At 47.3% G+C, this 24097-nt stretch overlaps 1 protein-coding gene across 1 annotated transcript in view; it reads left to right on the forward strand.

Moving 5' to 3' along the window:
- The window catches only part of LOC114590332 (maestro heat-like repeat family member 5), a 42567-nt gene extending 32435 nt beyond the window's left edge, over positions 1-10132 (forward strand). Inside the window, exons 11-14 of the mRNA XM_077935638.1 lie at positions 324-459; positions 1332-1453; positions 2521-2670; positions 9938-10132. Of these exons, the coding sequence (XP_077791764.1) occupies positions 324-459; positions 1332-1453; positions 2521-2670; positions 9938-10132 (603 nt within the window). The remainder of the gene's footprint in view (positions 1-323; positions 460-1331; positions 1454-2520; positions 2671-9937) is intronic.
- The last annotated feature ends 13965 nt before the right edge of the window (positions 10133-24097 follow it).

Here is a 24097-nt window from a genome sequence, read left to right on the forward strand (position 1 = left end):
GACAGATCAACAACAAACCAGACCCAACCACCAACCCATCCCCCAGGGTAATGGGAGAGCTAGGTGCTGCTCCTTATATACTACACCCAAATGCTGACACAGCCATTCAACATTCAACCATTCAACAGCCAGAACTGAGTTCCAGTGAGTTCTGGCTGGGGAAAAAGCCCTGGGGCAAGCCTAGGGTGGGCCACCTAAGCACAGCTCTCTTGCCCTGCGCCCCTCTGCCACCTTTGCCGACTGAAAGCATGCCAGATGGTTTTCTCTTGCTGGGCTCTGTGGGACGAGGGCTGACTGTGCATCTCTCTCTCTCCACCTCCTAGGTATCCCAGGATTTCCCCCTTCTTGGGCAGCTGGTGGCGCTCTTGTCCCTTCACCTCACAGACAATGTGAAGGAGATTGGCCTGCAGTCAGCGGAGGCGTTATACCATCTCCATTACATCATGATAGCCAAAATGGGTGAGGGCGATGCTGGGAAATGGCTTGTTTCTTGTAAGCCGCAGGGTGGGAGGTCTGTAGCCCTCCAGAGGCTGCTCCAACCCCCATCATCCCTGAGTGTTGCCCATGCTGGCTGCTGCTGGGGTTGATCAGGGAGTTCAGGAGGGCCAGAATTCGTGCCAGCACTGGCCTAACGCCAACACCCTGTTGGCCAGAGACGAGAGGGCAGTCTTGGGGGAGGGATTCACTGCTGAAGAACATCAGAAAAGCCTTCTGGCCCAGCCCAGTCCAGCATCCTGTTCCCACAGGGGTTGACCAGATGCCTGTGGGAATCCAGCAAGCAGAATTCAAGCTCTTTCTACTCCTGTACTTTGCTGCCTCTGACCATGGAGGCAGAGCATAGCCATCCTGGCTAATAGCCATGGGTAGCCTTCTCTTCCATGAATTTGCCTCATCTTCTTTGAAAGCCATCTTGGTCCATGGCCATCAGTGCCTCCTGTGGCAGGGAGTTCCAGAGTTTAGCTGTGCACTGCAAGAAGAAGGACCATCCTGAAACTTCAGTTTCATTGGAGGTCCAGTTGTTCTCATGTTCTGACGGTGAGAGAGAAAGCTTTCTCTCTCCACTTTCTCCATGCCATACATTGTGTCTCCTCTTCCTCGCCATTTTTCTAAACGGAACCCCCCCCCCCCCAAATGCTGCAACCAGCTCCACAAGCACCCCAGTCCTTTTGGTTGCCCCCTTCTGAACCTTTTTCCCAGTTCTGAATTATAATTTTTGAGGTGAAATCGATAATTGTTTTTGTTGGTCCCAGTGGGAAAACTGGAGGTTTTGAGCAGGGAGAACTAATGCTGGTTTCTTTTGCATGCATATTCCAAAACCCGACCCTGCTTAGGTAAGGAACTGGAGAAGAGGGGGAATAAAAATAAGAAAGGCAAGATGGTCAGATGGGTCCGAGAAGACTTTTTCATCCCTGGGCCCTCCCTCTTCCACTACAACATCGTAAAAGTGGCCAAGGTAGGGGTGGCTTTTTGTACTCTTTATTGCTAAGACCGCAGCCACTCCCAGTTAGCAAAGATTTGCTCATTCGGGCCAATGGGGCCCTGCCCCACTAACTTCAGCCTGCCCTCAGGCAGCCCACGCCTTCTAGGGATGAGGGAGAGATTCAGAGCAGTTCACACTGGAAGCCAAACTATCAAATCGAGGCTTTCAGAAACAATAGGAGAACTGAAACACAACCTGCCTTTGAAATTCACATGTCCTTGAATTTCGCAATGCCAAACAGTGTGCAAAAAAATACATGCGCGAGCTATTAGTGTAAATAACATTCAGAAATGCATTGTATTAGAATCAATTGCTCAAAGACAAGTGCCCGGTAGCCTAAACTGCATGCAGAATTCTACTTATTGAAATTCTACCAGGTGCTGGGAGACCTAGGGTTCAGATCCCCACTCAGCCCTGAAACTCACAAGTCAGTCACAGTCTCTCAGTCTAACCTACCTCATGAGACTAAAACGGGGAGGAGAGAGAACCATGCATGGGCTCCTCAGGGCGGAAAAAGAATAGGAAAAGTTGACTCATTCGGTGCATCTTTCACGAGGCACTGCCAAGCCAATGAACTATGCCAACCTTGTGGTGGGTGTTTTTGTTGTATATTAAGAACTAAACACACAGCCGGCAGGTTCCCACCCAGTCTGTTTGGCATTGGTTATATAACGGATAGCCACTATTATTCACCCTCTCTGTTCCTGCGAGAATTTTTTTAAAATTTTCTAGTCTGATTTTAGATTGAACCTCTTCATGTTCCAATGTCATAACCAATTTAAGATGTGGATCGAAAATAGCAAGGCGTCACCTGACTTTTAGTTTTGTTTGTTGTAAAATCTTTCAGCTACTTAAATAAACACATAAATAGAATCACCGAATTGTAGAGTTGGAAGGGATGCGGGGGTCACTTAGTTCAACCCTCTCAAGGCAGAGTGGAGATGTCTTTCACTTGGTTTGTGAAGGCACCCTTGGACTACTGAAACGTGGTCAGAGTGTGGAGCAGAAGAAAACTCCCTCTTCTTTCTTCTTTGTGCCAGGCTTTTGGGGAGCACCTCACGCCCAGCCAGATCAATGAAGTCGTGTTGAAGGCGATTGACAACCTGACAGTGGAAGACAGAGCCGTCTCTCAGGCTGCAGGAAAGCTCCTAAGGTCCTTCCTTGAGGAATGTGGAATTGAGATGGAAAACGTAAGGCTCAAAACGGAGGCAGGGGGAGCGGGTTTCTTCTAAATTAAAACATTCTCTTCGGACTTAGAATTAGCTTCTTTCTGGGAAGTAAGAAGGCATTGTGTGGGAAGTAAGAAGAGCCAGTGTGGTGTAGTGGTTAAGAGCGGTAGTCTCGTAATCTGGGGAACCGGGTTCGCTTCCCCGCTCCTCCACATGCAGCTGCTGGGTGACCTTGGGCCAGTCACACTTCTCTGAAGTCTCTCAGCCCCACTCACCTCATAGAGTGTTTGTTGTGGGGGAGGAAGGGAAAGGAGAATGTTAGCCGCTTTGAGACTCCTTCGGGTAGTGATAAAGCGGGATATCAAATCCAAACTCTTCTTCTTCTTCAATTTCCGTGTCTGTGGCTCGCGCCTCTGTTTCCATCCTGCTGCAGTTCGGCTTCCAAAAATCAAACACCCTGTTTTTCATCTCGCTGTCTGCTTTGGCAGTATTTTAATTACATTATTCCACCCTGTTCATTTCAGTGCAAAGGAAACACAATATGGGCAACACTGAGGTCAATTAATAAAACTTTGCTATGATCAAAATGATACCCTCCCAAAACTAACCTACCTATTCCAAACCCTCCCAATCTGGATTCCCCCAACACAACTCCGCAGAGGGCAGAGAAAACTACACTCTTTTATCTTCTCACATAAAAAAAACAAAAATAAGCCCCAAATACCTGACCTCCCCACCTCAGAAGGAGGATGGGGAATCCCCAACATAGAAGCATATTACATTGCCAGCCAAATACTCCATATAATCCCATATATACTAGAAGATGAGACAAAACAATGGGTACACCTAGAGAGGGACATAATTGAAAATACCAACCCCATCCCCACTAATCCCCCTGCCCTACCACCCATTATTCCACCATGCAGCACAAAACCTCCAGATAAAAACCTGGCAAACCAAAGGCTTATATCGCCTAATAGACTTCTGTAAAAATAACAAACCTTTGTCAACACAAGAAATACAAGACAAACTAGAAGACACCCAAATGCCCTGGTTAACACATCCCCAATTACATGCCCTCTTAAACAATCCAACAATAAAATCAGCAGCAACTAGGCCCCTGATAACCTTTGAAAACCTCCTCCTAGCAACAAAGGGAAACGGTAAAGGGATGGTATCCGCAATATACAAAATACTACTCCAAAATCCCACAAACCCCCTAGACGGAATAAAAAAACAATGGGAGAATGACAAAGGCTATGAGATTAACCCCACTCAATGGATCAGAATGTGGTCTAAACCCCCCCTTTAAATCCACATCAACGAAAAGAACTCACTCTGAAACTCACCTACAGGTGGTACCTAAGACCAAGAAAACTAGCGCTAATATGCCCAGGAACCTCACCAAAATGCTGGAGAGGGTGCACCTCCACAGGCACATACCTCCACATGTGGTGGGAGTGCCCCCAAATCCAACTATTCTGGACAACAGCCATACGAGAAATATGTAAAATAACTAAGCAAGTATTAGACATCAAGACCCTGATGTTGGGAAAGATGGAGGGCACAAGGAGAAGGGGACGACAGAGGATGAGATGGTTGGATAGTGTTCTTGAAGCTACCAACATGAGCCTGACCAAACTGCGAGAGGTGGTGGAAGACAGGAGTGCCTGGCGTGCTCTGGTCCATGGGGTCACGAAGAGTCGGACACGACTAAACGACTAAACAACAACAAGACATCACCCCAGAACTGGCCCTACCAAACATCTTCCAAGACAACAATGCCCACTTACACGACAAAGAACTCATAACCCACTGTCAGGGGCTGCCTCAGGTCTCAGCTCACAAAAGACCAACGCCAAGATCTTCTTATATACAAGGATGTTTATTGCAGTTCATTATTGGTTCCACAACCGAGGCGTGCAGCCCCGCGTCTCTTAGCCTTAGACATTTGAAGTCCCCTCTGAATCGGTCCCGCCCCTACACCAGTTTAAGAGGCTTGTGCTGGTCCACCTCTTCCTGTCTTTCCTTTTCCGCAGGGTCTTTCTGCCCCCCTGGGTTCCTTCCCTCCTGCTTTCCCCTGAAGCGGATTCCTCAGATGCCTGCTCCCCCCTCCTTCGTGCTTTGGGGCCAGGCTCCTCCTCCGGGCTCTCTGCATTTTCGCGCGCCTCCACATTTGAACTTGGCGCGCGTTCGCTACCCCTGACCTTCCTCTTGACACTCACACTACTCCCTGTACTACTCTCCGCCCCTTCCGGCAGGACGTCCTGCCCCGATCTCCTTCCCCTGTCTCCTTCCTGCTCTGCTCCGTGTGCCACACTGGGAACTCCACCCTCTTCACTCCGTTCCTGCTGGGAAGCCGGCCCCGATCTCCCACTCCCACTCGGGGTTTCCCTGCTGCTTCCCTGCTCCTGGCAAGTCCCCCCTGTGACCCCCCTTGGCCTGACCAGGGGCGCCCCCTTCTGGGAATCCTCCGATTCACTTGAGAGACTCATGGAAGACCTCAAGTCATTGTCATCCTCTTCCTCACTGTCCTGGGATTCTTCCCCATCGCTCTCCGTCTCCCAACTCACCTGTGCCTCTGTCCCTGAACCCCTGACATCCATCCCCCCCTCAAAGCCCCCCCTTCCCCCCTCCCGCTGCTCGGGCGCAGGTTCTGGGGGCTCCGTCGTTGCGGAGGTCGCTGCCGGACACAGGTCGTTGACGTCGATCTCCTCTGCTTCCAGTTCATTGTATGTGTGCTCGAACCCATGGTCCTCTCCCAACATGTTCATGTCCTCCTCTCCCCCTGTTGCCTGGGTGGGGTCTGCTTGCCAAGGCCCCATCCGCCACCTCGTGCGCCAGTCCTCTTCTGGTAGGTCGTCCCACCAGTAAGAAGGGTCAGTGTCCACCCCGAACACGATCCCCTTGGAGGGCTCGACTCTGGCGTCATCTCCTCTGCGGAGGAGAACCCTCGGAAGGTGCTGGCGGAAAGTGTGGGCGTGAAAAGCCAATCGTCGAAAAACTGTGCTGGCATGGGCCTGTGTGGGAAAAGGGCATGGAACTCGTCCTTGAGGAGGGGTTCGTCCAAAGCGTAGTCCGGCACCCAACTGTTGGCGCTGGCCGGGGCGCCCTCTCTGGCGAGAAAATATTCTACTCCCTCTTCCCCCCATCTCGAGTCCAGAATCTCTGTGACCTCGTTGATTGGTTCGGCCCTAGGTGACCTCCCCCTCTTGGGCGACTCTCCGCTTGGTTCTGGTGCCGTCCCTGACTCCTGAAATCTGTGTGGGGCCCTGTAGGGGGTGAGCACCGACCTATGAAAGACCGGGTGCATTCTGGAACCTTCGGGGAGGGACAGTCGAAACGCTACGGGATTGATGCTGGCCTCAACTTGGTACGGCCCTAGTTGCCTGTGTCCTAGCTTCTTCTTAGCTAACGACTTGGCCGGCACTGCTTGGGCCGCTAACCATACCCAGTCTCCCACCTGGATGTCTTCCCCCTCCCTCCTGTGTCTGTCTGCCTGCACCTTATAGGCCTGTTTGGCGAGCTCCAAATGTCTCCGTAGCTCGTCGTGGACCTCTTGCAATTCGGCTGTGAAATGGTCGGCTTCCTGTGGCGCCCCCCCCCCCCGTCGTTACGAGCCCCGGGAAGGTTCTGGGATGCCTTCCATTGTTAGCGAAGAACGGCGTCACCCCCGTCGACGCGTGCTTCGTGTTGTTGTAGGCAAACTCAGCCATCGGCAGGTAATCCACCCAAGCCGCGGGTCGCTGATTGGCGTAACATCTCAGGTACTGCTGCATGATCGCGTTGACCCTCTCTGCTTGGCCGTTGGTCTGCGGATGTCTCGCCGACGACAGGTTGATTTTGACGTGCAGGATCCCTAGGAGCTTCTGCCAGAAACTGGAAACAAACTGGCGCCCCCTGTCGGACAGAATAGACCGTGGCAGCCCATGCACTTTGAACACGTGGTCGATGAACAGTTTGGCGGTCTGCTCCGCTGTCGCCACCTTCGCGCAAGGAATGAAATGCGCCATCTTGGTGAACAGGTCTACAACCACAAGTACCGCCGTCTTGCCTCGCGAACTGGGCAGATCAGTGACAAAGTCCAGCGCCACCCTCTCCCACGGTTGCAGTGGCGTCTCCAACGGTTCCAGCAGTCCCGCTGGCTTCTGGTGCACTGGCTTGGACCTTTGGCACGTGTAACACCTGGCGACGTAATCCGCGACCTCCCCTCGCATCTGGGGCCACCAAAAGTCTCTGGCCACTAATTCCGTCGTCTTTTCCTTGCCGAAGTGGCCAGCGCTGGGTACGTCGTGCAACTGCTGCAGAACCTTCGCGCGGAGATCGTCTCCCGGAACGTAGAGAGCGCCTTTACGGGTCAGCAGGCCGTCGCGTATTTGGAACTCGTCGTCCTTCGCTGTGCCTCTCCGCACCTCTTCCATCTTGGACTGTGCAAACGGATCCGCCTGCAACGCGCGACGCACCGCCTCCAGGTCCACGGCGGCTGAAGCGCACGCCCACGCCTGCGGTGCAAAAATGTGCTTGGCTGCCACCGGTGCCGCCTCCTCGAGATACTGCGGTTTCCTGGAGAGCGCATCTGCTATGACATTGTTGTCACCTGGGATGTACTCTATCCTGAAATCGAAATCCGCAAAGAACTCCGCCCAGCGTATGTGCCTCTGGCTCTGTAGCTTCACCGTGCGCCAGTACTCTAGGTTCTTGTGGTCCGTGCGGACCTGCACGGTGTGCTTGGCTCCGATGAGGAAGTGCCTCCATGCCTTGAAAGCTGCGTGGATGGCCAGCAACTCCCTGTCCCAGATGGTGTAGTTCTGTTCCAACTTGCTGAGCTTCCGGGAGTAGAAAGCGCAGGGCCTCCAGTTCCCCTGCGGGTCTTCCTGTAAGAGGACGGCCCCCACCGCTCTGTCAGATGCGTCAGTTTCCACCCGCATGGGCCTGCCGGGATTCACGTGTAACAGCTGTTCTTCGGACGCGAAGAGACTCTTAAGTCTCCTGAAGGACTGCTCCGCCTGGTCCCTCCAGGTGAACTTCTTCTTCTTGGAGCTGAGAGTGTCCGTGATAGCTGCCGTCTCCCTGGCGAAACCCCTGATGAACTTGCGGTAAAAGTTGGCGAAGCCGACGAACCTCTGGACCTCCTTCTGAGTTCGCAGGCTCTTCCAGTCCAACACCGCGCGGACCTTGGCGCTGTCCATGGCTAGTCCCCTGTCGGACAGCCTATAGCCCAGAAAATCCACCTCCGTCACGTCGAATTGGCACTTCTCCAGCTTGGCGTAGAGCCTGTGCTCCCGTAGCCTCTGCAGGACCTCCTTAACATCGCTCTCGTGCGCCTCTGGCGATTCCGAGAAGATCAGAATGTCGTCGAGGAAACATACGCACTTCTTGTAGAGGAGTCCCGCTAGCACGTGGTGCATAAAAGCTTGGAAAAAGTGGGAGCCATTTTGGAGACCAAACGGCATAACTCTGTATTCGTAGGTGCCCAACGGCGTGAACATGGCCGTCTTCCACTCATCACCCTCTCGCACGCGTATGAGATTGTATGCGCCGCGGAGATCCAACTTGGTGAAGATCTTCCCTTTCCTCACCGTCCCGAGCAGGTCGTCAATCTTGGGCATGGGAAAGGCTGCAGGCTTTGTCTTCGAGTTTATGAAGCGATAGTCTACGATCAGCCTTTTTTGGGGCGTGTCCTTCTTCTTCACGAAAAACACAGGACTGCCCCCTACTGCCTTTGATTCTCGGATGAATCCCCACTGCAGGTTGTGATCTATGAACTCCCTGAGCTCCTGCATCTCATCCTCGGACATGGAATACAGCTTCGCAGTCGGTAGCGTTGTCCCTGGCAAGAGGTCAATTGCGCAGTCGTAGGGCCGGTGGGGTGGCAACTGGTCAGCCTCCTTCTCGCAGAAGACCTCCAAAAACCCCTTGTACTTGAGGGGTACTGCTTGCGCCATGCTGAGCCTCAGCTGCTGCCCTTCCTCTTGGCCCTCCTCCTCTTGACCGGTCTGGATGCAATGCTGTGCGCAGTAGGACGAGCCGAAGGTGAGCTGCCGCTGGTACCACGCCATGGTTGGGCTGTGCCTATCCAGCCAACTCATGCCTAACACTATAGGCGTGTCTGACAGGCGGGTGATGTTGAAACTGATGACTTCTCGGTGATTGCCAATCTGCATCACCATGGGTGGCGTCTGTTGTACCACCTGCCCACCCAGCAACTTCCTGCCATCCACCGTGACGACGTTCAAAGGCAGCGTGGCTGGTAGGAGCTCTATGCGATGCTGCTTGACGAATTGCACCCCCACGAAGTCTGCGTTGCTCCCACTGTCAATTGTAATGGGGACTTCCAGGGTGCGTCCATTAGGTAGCTGGAGAGTTGCAGTGAGCTGCACCACTGGCTTGGGTGGCAGGGGGTCTGTGGGCTGCAAAAGCGCTGGGGACTGCCTTACTGACTCGCCTGGCTGTGCCCCAGCATCTCTGCTTCCAGCCAGGCATTGCCGTTTCCCTGAAACTGCTCTTCATGTTGTGCTGCTGCAGTTACTGTTGCTAAGGCTGCAGTGTGCTTGTGGAGCCTCTGGGGACACTCTTTGGCCATGTGCATCCCACTGTCACAGATGTAACACTTCCTGTTCCCTCTAGGAGGCTTCTTCTTGACTGTTCCGGATGCTGGGGCTCCGGCAGCTGACAGAGCCTTTGCACTCCCCAGTTCCATTGGTTCCTCCCCTGCCTGCAGCTGAGGTGAGGGACGCGTACGTCCTGGATCTCTGGGAAGGAAAGGAGGCACTCTAGACGGTGCGTGAAGCTGGCTACCCCCCTCATTGCGCCAAGGGCGTTCTTCGTGGCGTACTCCAATGGCGAGCGCCCGCTGCACCATTTCTGCCAGGGTTTTGGGCCGGTCCCCCCTTGCCAGTTCGTCTTTCACAGGGCCAGAGAGCCCCTCCCAAAACAAGTCTCTGACTGCCAGAGAGTCTTTCTCCCATCTCAGCACATTCAGCAAGGTGAAAAAGCGAGCATGATACTGACGTACTGTAGCCTTGCCTTGCCTTAAACCATGCATCTCTTGGCGTGCTACATCCACATCCACGGTAGATTGGAAACAAGCGTCCATGCATTTGATAAATTCATCGGAGTCCCTTCGAGCAGGGCAATCCTCGCGCCACAGATTGCGCAGCCAAGCCCTCGCTTCCCCATGCAAGTGGGACACAATGAAACCCACTTTCTCCTCCTCATCTTTAAAGTCGTCGCGAAGCAAATGCAACGCATATTCTACGTCTGCTCGAAAACTGGGGTACTGCTTCAGGTTCCCATCGAAGTGGGCTACCAAGTTGCCTCCCCTTCTGCCCAGGGCTACTCCAGCAGATTTGGCCCCCGGGAACCCCACTTGGCATGCATGATCCCACCTGGCTTGCAGATCTTGGCACCGCTTCTCCGCCTCTTCCCCCTTCTTCTGGGAGACCACTACCACAGTGGTAAGCTGGGAGACTGTGTTGCGTAGATCAGCTATCTGCTCCTCCATACTCATGGCTGCCAAACTTCGTGAGCTTTGCAAAAAAAATTTTTGCGTACTTTAGGGAGGGGACTTACTGTCAGGGGCTGCCTCAGGTCTCAGCTCACAAAAGACCAACGCCAAGATCTTCTTATATACAAGGATGTTTATTGCAGTTCATTATTGGTTCCACAACCGAGGCGTGCAGCCCCGCGTCTCTTAGCCTTAGACATTTGAAGTCCCCTCTGAATCGGTCCCGCCCCTACACCAGTTTAAGAGGCTTGTGCTGGTCCACCTCTTCCTGTCTTTCCTTTTCCGCAGGGTCTTTCTGCCCCCCTGGGTTCCTTCCCTCCTGCTTTCCCCTGAAGCGGATTCCTCAGATGCCTGCTCCCCCCTCCTTCGTGCTTTGGGGCCAGGCTCCTCCTCCGGGCTCTCTGCATTTTCGCGCGCCTCCACATTTGAACTTGGCGCGCGTTCGCTACCCCTGACCTTCCTCTTGACACTCACACTACTCCCTGTACTACTCTCCGCCCCTTCCGGCAGGACGTCCTGCCCCGATCTCCTTCCCCTGTCTCCTTCCTGCTCTGCTCCGTGTGCCACACTGGGAACTCCACCCTCTTCACTCCGTTCCTGCTGGGAAGCCGGCCCCGATCTCCCACTCCCACTCGGGGTTTCCCTGCTGCTTCCCTGCTCCTGGCAAGTCCCCCCTGTGACCCCCCTTGGCCTGACCAGGGGCGCCCCCTTCTGGGAATCCTCCGATTCACTTGAGAGACTCATGGAAGACCTCAAGTCATTGTCATCCTCTTCCTCACTGTCCTGGGATTCTTCCCCATCGCTCTCCGTCTCCCAACTCACCTGTGCCTCTGTCCCTGAACCCCTGACACCCACCTACTTTCAGCAGCCAGAAACACCATAACCAGACACTGGAGAGACTTGTCAGGAGTAAGCCTGGACCAATGGTACCAAATAGTATGGGAAACAGCCCTACTAGAAAAATTAACCAATAAACTGAAACTGACACAGGGACAAACAGAAGAAGACGCCTTCACCCCGGTATGGCTCCCCTTTATCACATACACAGCCCAACAAGACAATGACAATAATCCACCAACAGCATGCAAATCAATATGGCTAACCTGATCCAAAACACCCACCCACCCCACTCTCACACGAAAACAAAGATCACCACAGCCAATCACAAACAAACAACTACACCCTAGGCCAACCCCAACCTCTCTCACCACCAAAGGAACACAAGTGGAGAAACAATTTACATAGTTTTCTGAATCGAACCAGTCAATGTCAAGAATAGATCAAATATGGGTTTCGAATGAACTGACTCCAAGAATACTACAAGTTGAAATACAATCTAAAGTAATCTCAGATCATAATCCAATAAAATTGGAACTAAAAGGCTTTGAAGAAAGAACATTTAGATGGAAAATTAAGGGTTATCTTTTGGATGACCAGAAAATTGTAGGAAAAGCACAAAAGAAACTAACTGAATACTTTGTTGAGAATTGCAACAAGGGTACAAAGATGAGCGTAGTATGGGACGCAAGCAAGGCTGTGATGCGAGGTTTTTTTATCCAGCAGAATTCATTGAAGAATAAAAACAGAGAAAAGGGGGGAAAGGAAATTTTAAAGCAGATAATGGACAATGAACAAAAATTTATTAGAAAACCGAATAACTCCAAAATAAAACAAGAAATTAAGACCTTGCAATCACAATTTGCAATGATAATAAACAAAGAAGTGGAATGGAATATTAAAAAGTTAAGACAGAGAAACTTTGAATTCGCTAACAAATCAGGCAAATGGCTTGCGTGGCAAATAAAAAAAAGAAAGGAGCAGAACACAATTAACAGAATCATTGTGAATGGCGAAGAGATAGATAATCCGAAAGAAATTAGAAAAGGATTCTTGGACTTTTACAGACAACCATATAAAAATAAAGAAAGGAAAAATATGAGGAAAATTGAGAGATTTTTAAAAGGGAAAAAGGTGCAAAGGATCCCGGCAGATAAAAAAGACCAACTGAATGCCCTAATAGAGGGGAAAGGCCCCAGGGCCAGATGGATTTACATCAGGTTATTATAAAGAGTTAAAAGATGTTCTGATGATACCTTTAAAAGAAGTTATGAATAATATTTTAAAGGAAAGAGACATCCCGGAAACGTGGAAAGAAGCATTCATTACACTTATCCCAAAACAGGACTCGGATTTAACCCAAGTTAAAAACTATAGGCCTATTTCATTGCTGAATACAGACTACAAAATTTTTGCAGGGATCTTAGCAAGAAGAATGAAAAAGATATTATTAGAAACTATTCATAAGGATCAAGCAGGTTTCCTTCCAGGTAGACAGATGAAGGATAATGTAAGGAACATAATTAATATTTTGGAATATCTGACTGCCAGGAATGAGAAACAAGCTATACTTATGTTTGTGGATGCAGAAAAGGCCTTTGACAACATAGCATGGGACTTTATGTTGAAAAATCTGGAGTATGTGGAGGTGGGAAAAGAGTTTTTCAATGGGATAAAGGCAATATATACAGAACAGAGAGCTAAATTGATTGTAAATAATGTGACTACGGAAGATATTAAAATATCTAAAGGAACTAGGCAAGGATGTCTGCTTTCGCCATTGCTGTTTATAATGGTCCTGGAGGTCTTTCTTAATGCAGTTAGACAAAACAAATTAATAAAAGGGATAACAGTTGGCCAGAATGAATATAAAGTTAAAGCCTTTGCAGACGATCTGGTAATAACGATTGAAGAACCAATAGAAAGTGTAAAAGAACTATTAGAGGAGATTGAACAATTTGGGAAAGTGGCAGGGTTCAAATTAAATAAGAAAACTAAAATAATTACAAAAAATATGGAGCAAAGTATGATAGAAGTAATGCAACAACAATCGCGAAGTATTGGAAGACACAAGATTTACCCACCTGGGAAGAATGGCAGATGAAGTTGATGGATTATATGGAATTGGCGGAAATGACTGGCAGAATCTGAGACCAGGGAGAAGAGTTGGTGGAAGAAGATTGGAAAAAGTTTAAAGACTATTTACAGAAATACTGTAAAATTAATGAATGTTAGAAAAATGTTGGAATGAAGTTATATGGCTTTAGTAGAAATGATATAAGGAATTAAGTATAAATAGATTAATAGAGTATTAAAGGAAAAAATAAGGTTAGAATGTGTTAAGATAATTATAGGATAGAAAACCGAGGAAGATGGAAAGGAATTGCTGAAACAATTAACAGAAGTGGAATACAAAAAGGGAGGTGTGAGGACGTCGTGGAAAAAAGTGAATGAAAGATGGGATAATGAAATTGTTTGATTTATTTTACTGTTTTTGTTTTGTTTTGTTAGTTCAATGTGTTTAATGTGTCAATGTTAGGTAGTGTTTTTGTATTGTATTGTATTGTTTTTGTAGTGTTTAAATTGTTGGAAAAGTAATAAATATTTTTTTTTTAAAAAAAAGAAATAATGCAACAACAAACAGAGATAGAGGTGTGAAAAAGGTAAAATATTGGACTCGATGGGTTGGACTCGATGGCCCTTGTGGTCTCTTCCAACTCTATGATTCTATGATTCTATGATTCTATTTAGGAATTTGGTTAACTCCTAAAAACATTGATTTGTATCAGAACAATTACATACCGGTTTGGAACGGAATAAGGAAAGATCTGGAGGTGTGGGGTAGAATGAAACTATCTTTTTGGGGCAGAATTTCTGCGATAAAGATGAGCGTCCTTCCAAAGATGTTATTTTTGTTTCAGACTATCCCCATAATAAAGGGGGTAACGATTTTTAAAGAGTGGCAAAGAGTGATCTCAAGGTATATCTGGCAGGGCAAAAAGCCGAGAATTAAATTTAAGCTACTAACAGATGCGAAGGAAAGAGGAGGCTTTGCCCTGCCAGACCTGAAGTTATATTATGAAGCAGCATGTCTTTGCTGGTTGAAAGAATGGATAAAATTAGAAAATAAAGAGTTACTGGACTTAGAAGGCTTTGATAACAGATTTGGATGGCACGCGTACTTATGGTGTGGGAAGAAGAAAATTCACAAAGGCTTTGGGAACCACATCTTCCGGAGTGCGTTAATAGAAATATGGGATAGGTATAAAAACCTATTAGAACCAAGAGTTCCACACTGGTTATCTCCGTTAGAAGTTATGAGTGTAAAGAAAATTAATATGAGAGGTAAATGGATTACATATGGTGAACTGATAATTAAAGAAGGAGGAAAATGGAAATTAAAACCATATGAACAAGTTAAAGAATATGATTATGATTGGTTGCATTATTTTCAGGTTGAATGAAATGTTTAAAAAAGATTTTAAAGAAAGTGGTTATGCAGAAAAAGATTCTAAGTTTCAAATCGACATAATAAACAATGATTGTAAAATTCTGTCAAAAATGTATAAGATATTTTTGGAATGGCATACGCAAGATGAAAAAGTGAAATCGGTAATGATACAATGGGCCAGAGATTTCGGTTATAATATACAATTTGATGATTGGGAAAAACTATGGAAAGAAAACTTAAAATTTACTGCATGCACGGCGTTAAAGGAAAATGTGATGAAAATGTTTTATAGATGGTATATAACACCAGTAAAATTGGCAAAAATGTTTAAGACGTGTAATAAGTGTTGGAAATGTAAAGAAAAAGAAGGAACGTTTTATCATATGTGGTGGGATTGTAAGAAAGTGAAAAGTTTCTGGGAGAGTATATATAATGAATTGAAAAAGATGTTAAAATATACGTTTTGTAAAGAAACCAGAGGCTTTTCTTTTAGGGATTACAGGAAACGAGATAAGAAGAAAAGACTGACAAATACCCCTTCCTCTTGGTTCATGTGGGAACCAATGACACTGCAAGCAATAGCCTCCAGAAGATCAAAAGAGGCTACGAGGCTCTCGGCAGGAAATTGAAGCAACTAAATGCACAAATTGTCATCTCATCTGTCCTCCCAGTTGAACGAGGTGGCCCAGGGAGAGAGGGAAAAATAGTGGAAGTGAACAACTGGCTTCGCAAATGGTGTAAACAGGAACGGTTTGGATTCTTAGATCACGGACTGCAGTTTCTTGAAGATGGACTTCTGGCAAGCGATGGGCTGCACCTCACAACGGTTGGGAGAAATGTTTTTGCCAAAAATCTCAGAAACCTCATCAGGAGGGCTTTAAACTGACTAATGTGGGGGAGGGAGACAGTGCTCCTGAAGGTAGGAGTCTATCAATTGATGAAGATGATCATCCAAATGTCATAGACCAAATGGAGCAAACAGCACGCAGACCTAGTGATGGGAGGAAAAAATCCTTAAATAAGAGACACGGGGGAATGATTAATGGACTTCATTGTCTGTACACTAATGCGCAAAGCATGGGAAATAAACAAGATGAGCTTGAGCTCTTGGTACAGCAAACTAAATATGACATAATAGGCATCACTGAAACCTGGTGGGATAAGTCCCACGATTGGAATGTAATAATGGGGGGATACAATCTATTTCAGAGAAACATACCAGACAAGAAAGGAGGAGGAGTGGTGTTATATGTCAGGGATGTGTATACCTGTGAAGAGATCCAAGATTTAGAACCTCAAAGCCAAAGTGAGAGCATTTGGGTCAAAATTAAGGGAGAGAAGAATAACAGAGACCTCATTGTGGGAGTTTACTATAGATCCCCAAGCCAAACGGAGGACATAGATGATGCCTTCCTGGAACAGATGGCCAAGCATGCAAAAGGAAGGGAGATAGTAGTAATGGGGGACTTCAATTACCCGGATATTTGTTGGATGTCAAACTCAGCCAAGAGCATAAGGTCAAACAGATTCCTCACTGGCCTTGCAGACAACTTCATTGTCCAGAAAGTGGGAGAAGCAACAAGAGGAACAGCCATTTTAGATCTGGTCCTAACCAATGTTGATGACCTGGTTAGTGGGGTAGAAGTGGAAGGATCATTAGGCACGAGTGATCATGCTCTTCTGAAGTTTACTATACAGCGGAAAGGAGCAGCCAAGCATACTAGGACTCAATTTCTTGACTTTAAGAAAGCCGACTTCATAAAACTTAGGGAAGTGCTGGGTGAGATCCCATGGACAGTAATACTAAAAGGAAAGGGAGTTCATGATGGCTGGGAGTTTGTTAAGAGGGAGATAGTAAAAGCACAACGTCAGGCAATACCAGTGAGACGGAAACATGGAAGGTGCTTAAAGAAGCCAGGGTGGCTATCTAAAGAACTTTTAACAGAGTTAAGATTAAAAAAGGATGTGTACAAAAAATGGAAAAGGGGGGAAACCACCAAAGAGGAATTCAAACAAATAGCCAGCACGTGTAGACACAAAGTCAGAAAAGCTAAAGCACAGAATGAACTCAGGCTTGCTAGAGAGGTTAAAAGCAACAAAAAAGGCTTTTATGGGTATGTTCGTAGCAAAAGGAAGAACAAAGAAACCGTGGGGTCACTCAGAGGAGAAGATGGTGAAATGCAAACAGGGGACACAGAAAGGGCTGAACTCCTCAATGCCTTCTTTGCCTCAGTCTTCTCCGATAAAGAAAACAATGCCCGACCTGAAGAATTTGGAGCAAATGATTCAGCAGAGGAAACACAGCCCAGAATAACTAAGGAGATAGTACAAGAATACTTGGCTAGTTTAGATGTATTCAAGTCTCCAGGGCCAGATGAACTGCATCCAAGAGTATTAAAAGAACTGGCAGATGTGATCTCAGAACCACTGGCAGTCATCTTTGAGAATTCCTGGAGAACAGGTGAAGTCCCGGCAGACTGGAGGAGGGCAAATGTTGTCCCTATTTTCAAAAAGGGGAAAAGAGAGGACCCAAATAATTACCGCCCAGTCAGTCTGACATCAATACCAGGGAAGATTCTGGAGCAGATCATTAAGCAAACAGTCTGTGAGCACCTAGAAAGGAATGCTGTGATCACCAATAGTCAGCATGGATTTCTGAAAAATAAGTCATGTCAGACTAACCTGATCTCGTTTTTTGACAGAATTACAAGCCTGGTAGATGAAGGGAACGCAGTGGATGTAGCCTACCTTGATTTCAGCAAGGCATTTGACAAGGTGCCCCATGATATTCTTGTAAACAAGCTGGTAAAATGCGGTCTTGACTATGCTACCACTCAGTGGATTTGTAACTGGCTGACTGACCGAACCCAAAGGGTGCTCATCAATGGTTCCTCTTCATCCTGGAGAAGAGTGACTAGTGGGGTGCCACAGGGTTCTGTCTTGGGCCCGGTCTTATTCAACATCTTTATCAATGACTTGGATGATGGACTCAAGGGCATCCTGATCAAATTTGCAGATGACACCAAACTGGGAGGGGTGGCTAACACCCCAGAGGACAGGATCACACTTCAAAACGACCGTGACAGATTAGAGAACTGGGCCAAAACAAACAAGATGAATTTTAACAGGGAGAAATGTAAAGTATTGCACTTGGGCAAAAAAAATGAGAGGCACAAATACAAGATGGGTGACACCTGGCTTGAGAGCAGTACATGTGAAAAGGATCTAGGAGTCTTGGTTGACCACAAACTTGACATGAGCCAACAGTGTGACGCGGCAGCTAAAACAGCCAATGCAATTCTGGGCTGCATCAATAGGAGTATAGCATCTAGATCAAGGGAAGTAATAGTGCCACTGTATTCTGCTCTGGTCAGACCTCACCTGGAGTACTGTGTCCAGTTCTGGGCACCACAGTTCAAGAAGGACACTGACAAACTGGAACGTGTCCAGAGGAGGGCAACCAAAATGGTCAAAGGCCTGGAAACGATGCCTTATGAGGAATGGCTAAGGGAGCTGGGCATGTTTAGCCTGGAGAAGAGGAGGTTAAGGGGTGATATGATAGCCATGTTCAAATATATAAAAGGATGTCATATAGAGGAGGGAGAAAGGTTGTTTTCTGCTGCTCCAGAGAAGCGGACACGGAGCAATGGATCCAAACTACAAGAAAGAAGATTCCACCTAAACATTAGGAAGAACTTCCTGACAGTAAGAGCTGTTTGACAGTGGAATTTGCTGCCAAGGAGTGTGGTGGAGTCTCCTTCTTTGGAGGTCTTTAAGCAGAGGCTTGACAACCATATGTCAGGAGTGCTCTGATGGTGTTTCCTGCTTGGCAGGGGGTTGGACCCGATGGCCCTTGTGGTCTCTTCCAACTCTAGGATTCTATGATTCTATGATTCTCTGACTGTAAACTCTTCCAATATGCAGTTACAGCTGCAAGGATTTTACTGGCCCAGAAATGGAAACAAGAGGAAATGCTGACGATTGAAGATTGGAGACTGAAACTGACAGACCATGCAGAATTGGACAAGCTAACTGGGGAAATTAGATATCTTAAGGACCAAAAGTTCATCGAAGACTGGGGAAAATTTGTAGAATATCTGAAAAATACATGTGATGTGCAAACAACGTTAGTGATACAGTGATGCCCCGCAAGACGAATGCCTCGCAAGACGAAAAACTCGCTAGATGAAAGAGTTTTCCGTTTTTTGAGTCGTTCCGCAAGACGAATTTCCCTATGGGCTTGCTTTGCAAGACGAAACGTCTTGCGAGTTCTTGCAAGTTTGTTTCCTTTTTCTTAAAGCCGCTAAGCCGCTAATAGCCGCTAAGCCGCTAATAGCCGTGCTTCGCAAGACAAAAAAACCGCAAGACGAAGAGACTCGCGGAACGGATTAATTTCGTCTTGCGAGGCACCACTGTATTTCAAGAAGCACTGTGAAATTTGAGATGTATTGTTATAAAAAATAATAGAAGTGGGAGGGAAGACTAAAGACAATACTAAGGAGAAGGAATGCGTAATTAAGAGGTAATGATGGATGATTGTCAGAGAAGCTGAAGGAAGTCCAAAAAGAGAGAATTTATTTGTTAAAAATTGGATAAAATTGTATATCTGTGTTGTAAATCAATAAAAATTATTATAAAAAAACACAAGTGAACAGCAGAGAACCGGCACGAGTAACGCTGACACCAAACCCTACATACATTAAGCAAAATAGAAACAGGTTCACCACACTTTCTCATTTTGGTCTTCTTTTATCTTCTTCCAGCTGCCTATGGTTGTGAAGGAGATTTACTACCATCTCCCCCAGATCCTCGACACCCACACTAAGGAACAGACGCTTTCGGCTATTGTCAGCCTAGCCACCAAGCGCCTGCAGCCGGTTGTAGACAGCCTGTTGGACTGCTCGATGGAGTGTGATGAGTAAGTTTTTGTGATGTGAAAATGGGGAGGGCTAGATTTAAGGGGTTTCTTAATTTATATTTATTTATATTGAATTTCGTACTTGCAAAAAATTGTGCTCCAAGTTGTGGTTTCTTTCTTTGCTAATGTATGTGCAATATAAATAAAATATCAAAGGCCTGACTTTTTTTAAGAAAAGGAAAAATGAAAAATTCTGTTTTGAAAAATTGCAGAAGTGCCGCAGAGATCTGGAAGGCGTTGGTTGCCAATCTGTATACCAGCGGCAAGCTGCTGAGACCCCTACTGAAAAGGCTGCAGGATGAAGACCCCAAAGCGGAAGTCACTTCCAGGCGACGCAGCACTTCTCAAATGCCAATGGCGGTCAGTTTCTCTCTCCTGGATTGTTTTGAATGGGAGCTGGATGGGGCTGGGGGCTTCTTGCTGGGAGGGGGGTGCATCTTAATAAGTGGTCCATCCTGTGAGCACCTGCTTTGTATGCAGAAGGGCCCCAGCATCTCCATGTCGGGGAGTCCCTCGCCTGAAACCCTGGACAGCCACTGCTAGTCAGTGTAGACAACACTGAGTGAGATGGACCGAGGCTCTGAGTCGCGTCTGAGTCTGAGATCTTGATCTGACGATGACCTCTGCTGAATGCCGTTCTCCTCTCCTTGTCCCTCCAGGCTACCAACGCTCTGTGTAATATCCTGTCCTTCCCTGAGGCTGCAGGTATCCTGAAGAGCAAGTTCCACCACCTGCTGTTTGCACTCAGCACTCACATCTGTTTTGTCCATGAGGCGAGAAGAAGAGGTTCGAGGGCGACAAGTCTCATCCCGGATCCGCTGACGTGAGGGACCTGCTAATGTATTTGGGGGGGCCCTCCCTTCTCTCTCTGACCCATAGGCTCAGCCCTCCCCCAAGAGATAGGCTTCATTTGGACATGGAGGTTCTGCTTAGGTTAGATAGCTAGGAGACCCAGGCTTCCCCAACCCCTGTGCTCTTCAGTCGCTTTGGACCACAACTGCCACCAGCCCCAGCCAGCATAACTGGGCTGAAGATGGGAGTTGTAGCCCAAAACATCTGAAGGACACTAGGATGGGAGAGGATGCTGGAGGCTCTCCCGCACGATGGGCTGATTTGGGTGTGGTGGGACTCACGTGTCATGAAACCCTAAGTCTCCATCACAGCCAAAAGGTTGCCGCTTGTGCTGGAAACATGGGAGAGGCTGCAGGGGGTGATGGTTGGGGTTGGACTGCAAGATGTCAAGGACCTAAAACTCCCCAGATGAACATACCCAGACCTTGTGCTCATCATCGGAAGCCCCTCTTCACGTGTGCCTCCTCCACACAAGAAGGGGCCTATTCTGTGGTGGCTCCCCATTAGTGGGTTGCTCTCCCCAGAGGGGCTTGCCTGGTGCCTTTAGATGCCAGGCAAAAATGGTACTCTTCAATCAGGCCATTGGCTGATTAACCTCCTATGCCCTTTCATAGAATCATAGAATCATAGAATCATAGAATCATAGAGTTGGAAGAGACCACAAGGGCCATCGAGTCCAACCCCCTGCCAAGCAGGAAACACCATCAGAGCATTCCTGACATATGGTTGTCAAGCCTCTGCTTAAAGACCTCCAAAGTAGGAGACTCCACCACACTCCTGGGCAGCAAATTCCACTGTCAAACAGCTCTTACTGTCAGGAAGTTCTTCCTAATGTTTAGGTGGAATCTTCTTTCTTGTAGTTTGGCTCCATTGCTCCGTGTCCGCTTCTCTGGAGCAGCAGAAAACAACCTTTCTCCCTCCTCTATGTGACATCCTTTTATATATTTGAACATGGCTATCATATCACCCCTTAACCTCCTCTTCTCCAGGCTAAACATGCCCAGCTCCCTTAGCCGTTCCTCATAAGGCATCGTTTCCAGGCCTTTGACCATTTTGGTTGCCCTCCTCTGGACACGTTCCAGTTTGTCAGTGTCCTTCTTGAATTGTGGTGCCCAGAACTGGACACAATACTCCAGGTGAGGTCTGACCAGAGCAGAATACAGTGGCACTATTACTTCCCTTGATCTAGATGCTATACTCCTATTGATGCAGCCCAGAATTGCATTGGCTGTTTTAGCTGCCGCGTCACACTGTTGGCTCATGTCAAGTTTGTGGTCAACCAAGACCCCTAGATCCTTTTCACATGTACTGCTCTCAAGCCAGGTGTCACCCATCTTGTATTTGTGCCTCTCATTTTTTTTGCCCAAGTGCAATACTTTACATTTCTCCCTGTTAAAATTCATCTTGTTTGTTTTGGCCCAGTTCTCTAATCTGTCAAGGTCGTTTTGAAGTGTGATCCTGTCCTCTGGGGTGTTAGCCACCCCTCCCAGTTTGGTGTCATCTGCAAATTTGATCAGGATGCCCTTGAGTCCATCATCCAAGTCGTTGATAAAGATGTTGAATAAGACCGGGCCCAAGACAGAACCCTGTGGCACCCCACTAGTCACTCTTCTCCAGGATGAAGAGGAACCATTGATGAGCACCCTTTGGGTTCGGTCAGTCAGCCAGTTACAAATCCACTGAGTGGTAGCATAGTCAAGACCACATTTTACCAGCTTCTTTACAAGAATATCATGGGGCACCTTGTCAAATGCCTTACTGAAATCAAGGTAGGCTATATCCACTGAGTTCCCTTCATCTACCAGGCTTGTAATTCTGTCAAAAAACGAGATCAGGTTAGTCTGACATGACTTATTTTTCAGAAATCCATGCTGACTATTGGTGATCACAGCATTCCTTTCTAGGTGCTCACAGACTATTTGCTTAATGATCTGCTCCAGAATCTTCCCTGGTATTGATGTCAGACTGACTGGGCGGTAATTATTTGGGTCCTCTCTTTTCCCCTTTTTGAAAATAGGGACAACATTTGCCCTCCTCCAGTCTGCCGGGACTTCGCCTGTTCTCCAGGAATTCTCAAAGATGACTGCCAGTGGTTCTGAGATCACATCTGCCAGTTCTTTTAATACTCTTGGATGCAGTTCATCTGGCCCTGGAGACTTGAATACATCTAAACTAGCCAAGTATTCTTGTACTATCTCCTTAGTTATTCTGGGCTGTGTTTCCTTTGCTGAATCATTTGCTCCAAATTCTTCAGGTCGGGCATTGTTTTCTTTATCGGAGAAGACTGAGGCAAAGAAGGCATTGAGGAGTTCAGCCCTTTCTGTGTCCCCTGTTTGCATTTCACCATCTTCTCCTCTGAGTGACCCCACTGTTTCTTTGTTCTTCCTTTTGCTACGAACATACCCATAAAAGCCTTTTTTGTTGCTTTTAACCTCTCTAGCAAGCCTGAGTTCATTCTGTACTTTAGCTTTTCTGACTTTGTGTCTACACGTGCTGGCTATTTGTTTGAATTCCTCTTTGGTGGTTTCCCCCCTTTTCCATTTTTTGTACACATCCTTTTTTAATCTTAACTCTGTTAAAAGTTCTTTAGATAGCCACCCTGGCTTCTTTAAGCACCTTCCATGTTTCCGTCTCATTGGTATTGCCTGACGTTGTGCTTTTACTATCTCCCTCTTAACAAACTCCCAGCCATCATGAACTCCCTTTCCTTTTAGTATTACTGTCCATGGGATCTCACCCAGCACTTCCCTAAGTTTTATGAAGTCGGCTTTCTTAAAGTCAAGAAATTGAGTCCTAGTATGCTTGGCTGCTCCTTTCCGTTGTATAGTAAACTTCAGAAGAGAATGATCACTCGCGCCTAATGATCCTTCCACTTCTACCCCACTAACCAGGTCATCAACATTGGTTAGGACCAGATCTAAAATGGCTGTTCCTCTTGTTGCTTCTCCTACTTTCTGGACAATGAAGTTGTCTGCAAGGCCAGTGAGGAATCTGTTTGACCTTATGCTCTTGGCTGAGTTTGACATCCAACAAATATCCGGGTAATTGAAGTCCCCCATTACTACTATCTCCCTTCCTTTTGCATGCTTGGCCATCTGTTCCAGGAAGGCATCATCTATGTCCTCCATTTGGCTTGGGGATCTATAGTAAACTCCCACAATGAGGTCTCTGTTATTCTTCTCTCCCTTAATTTTGACCCAAATGCTCTCACTTTGGCTTTGAGGTTCTAAATCTTGGATCTCTTCACAGGTATACACATCCCTGACATATAACGCCACTCCTCCTCCTTTCTTGTCTGGTCTGTTTCTCCAAAATAGATTGTATCCCCCCCATTATTACATTCCAATCGTGGGACTTATCCCACCAGGTTTCAGTGATGCCTATTATGTCATATTTAGTTTGCTGTACCAAGAGCTCAAGCTCATCTTGTTTATTTCCCATGCTTTGCGCATTAGTGTACAGACATTGAAGTCCATTAATCATTCCCCCATGTCTCTTATTTAAGGATTTTTCCCTCCCACCACTAGGTCTGCGTGCTGTTTGCTCCATTTGGTCTATGACATTTGGATGATCATCTTCATCAATTGATAGACTCCTACCTTCAGGAGCACTGTCTCCCTCCCCCACATTAGTCAGTTTAAAGCCCTCCTGATGAGGTTTCTGAGATTTTTGGCAAAAACATTTCTCCCAACCGTTGTGAGGTGCAGCCCATCGCTTGCCAGAAGTCCATCTTCAAGAAACTGCAGTCCGTGATCTAAGAATCCAAACCGTTCCTGTTTACACCATTTGCGAAGCCAGCTGTTCACTTCCACTATTTTTCCCTCTCTCCCTGGGCCGCGTCGTTCAACTGGGAGGACAGATGAGATGACAATTTGTGCATTTA

Source organism: Podarcis muralis, chromosome 10 (assembly GCF_964188315.1).
Source record: "Podarcis muralis chromosome 10, rPodMur119.hap1.1, whole genome shotgun sequence".
NCBI lineage: Eukaryota > Metazoa > Chordata > Lepidosauria > Squamata > Lacertidae > Podarcis > Podarcis muralis.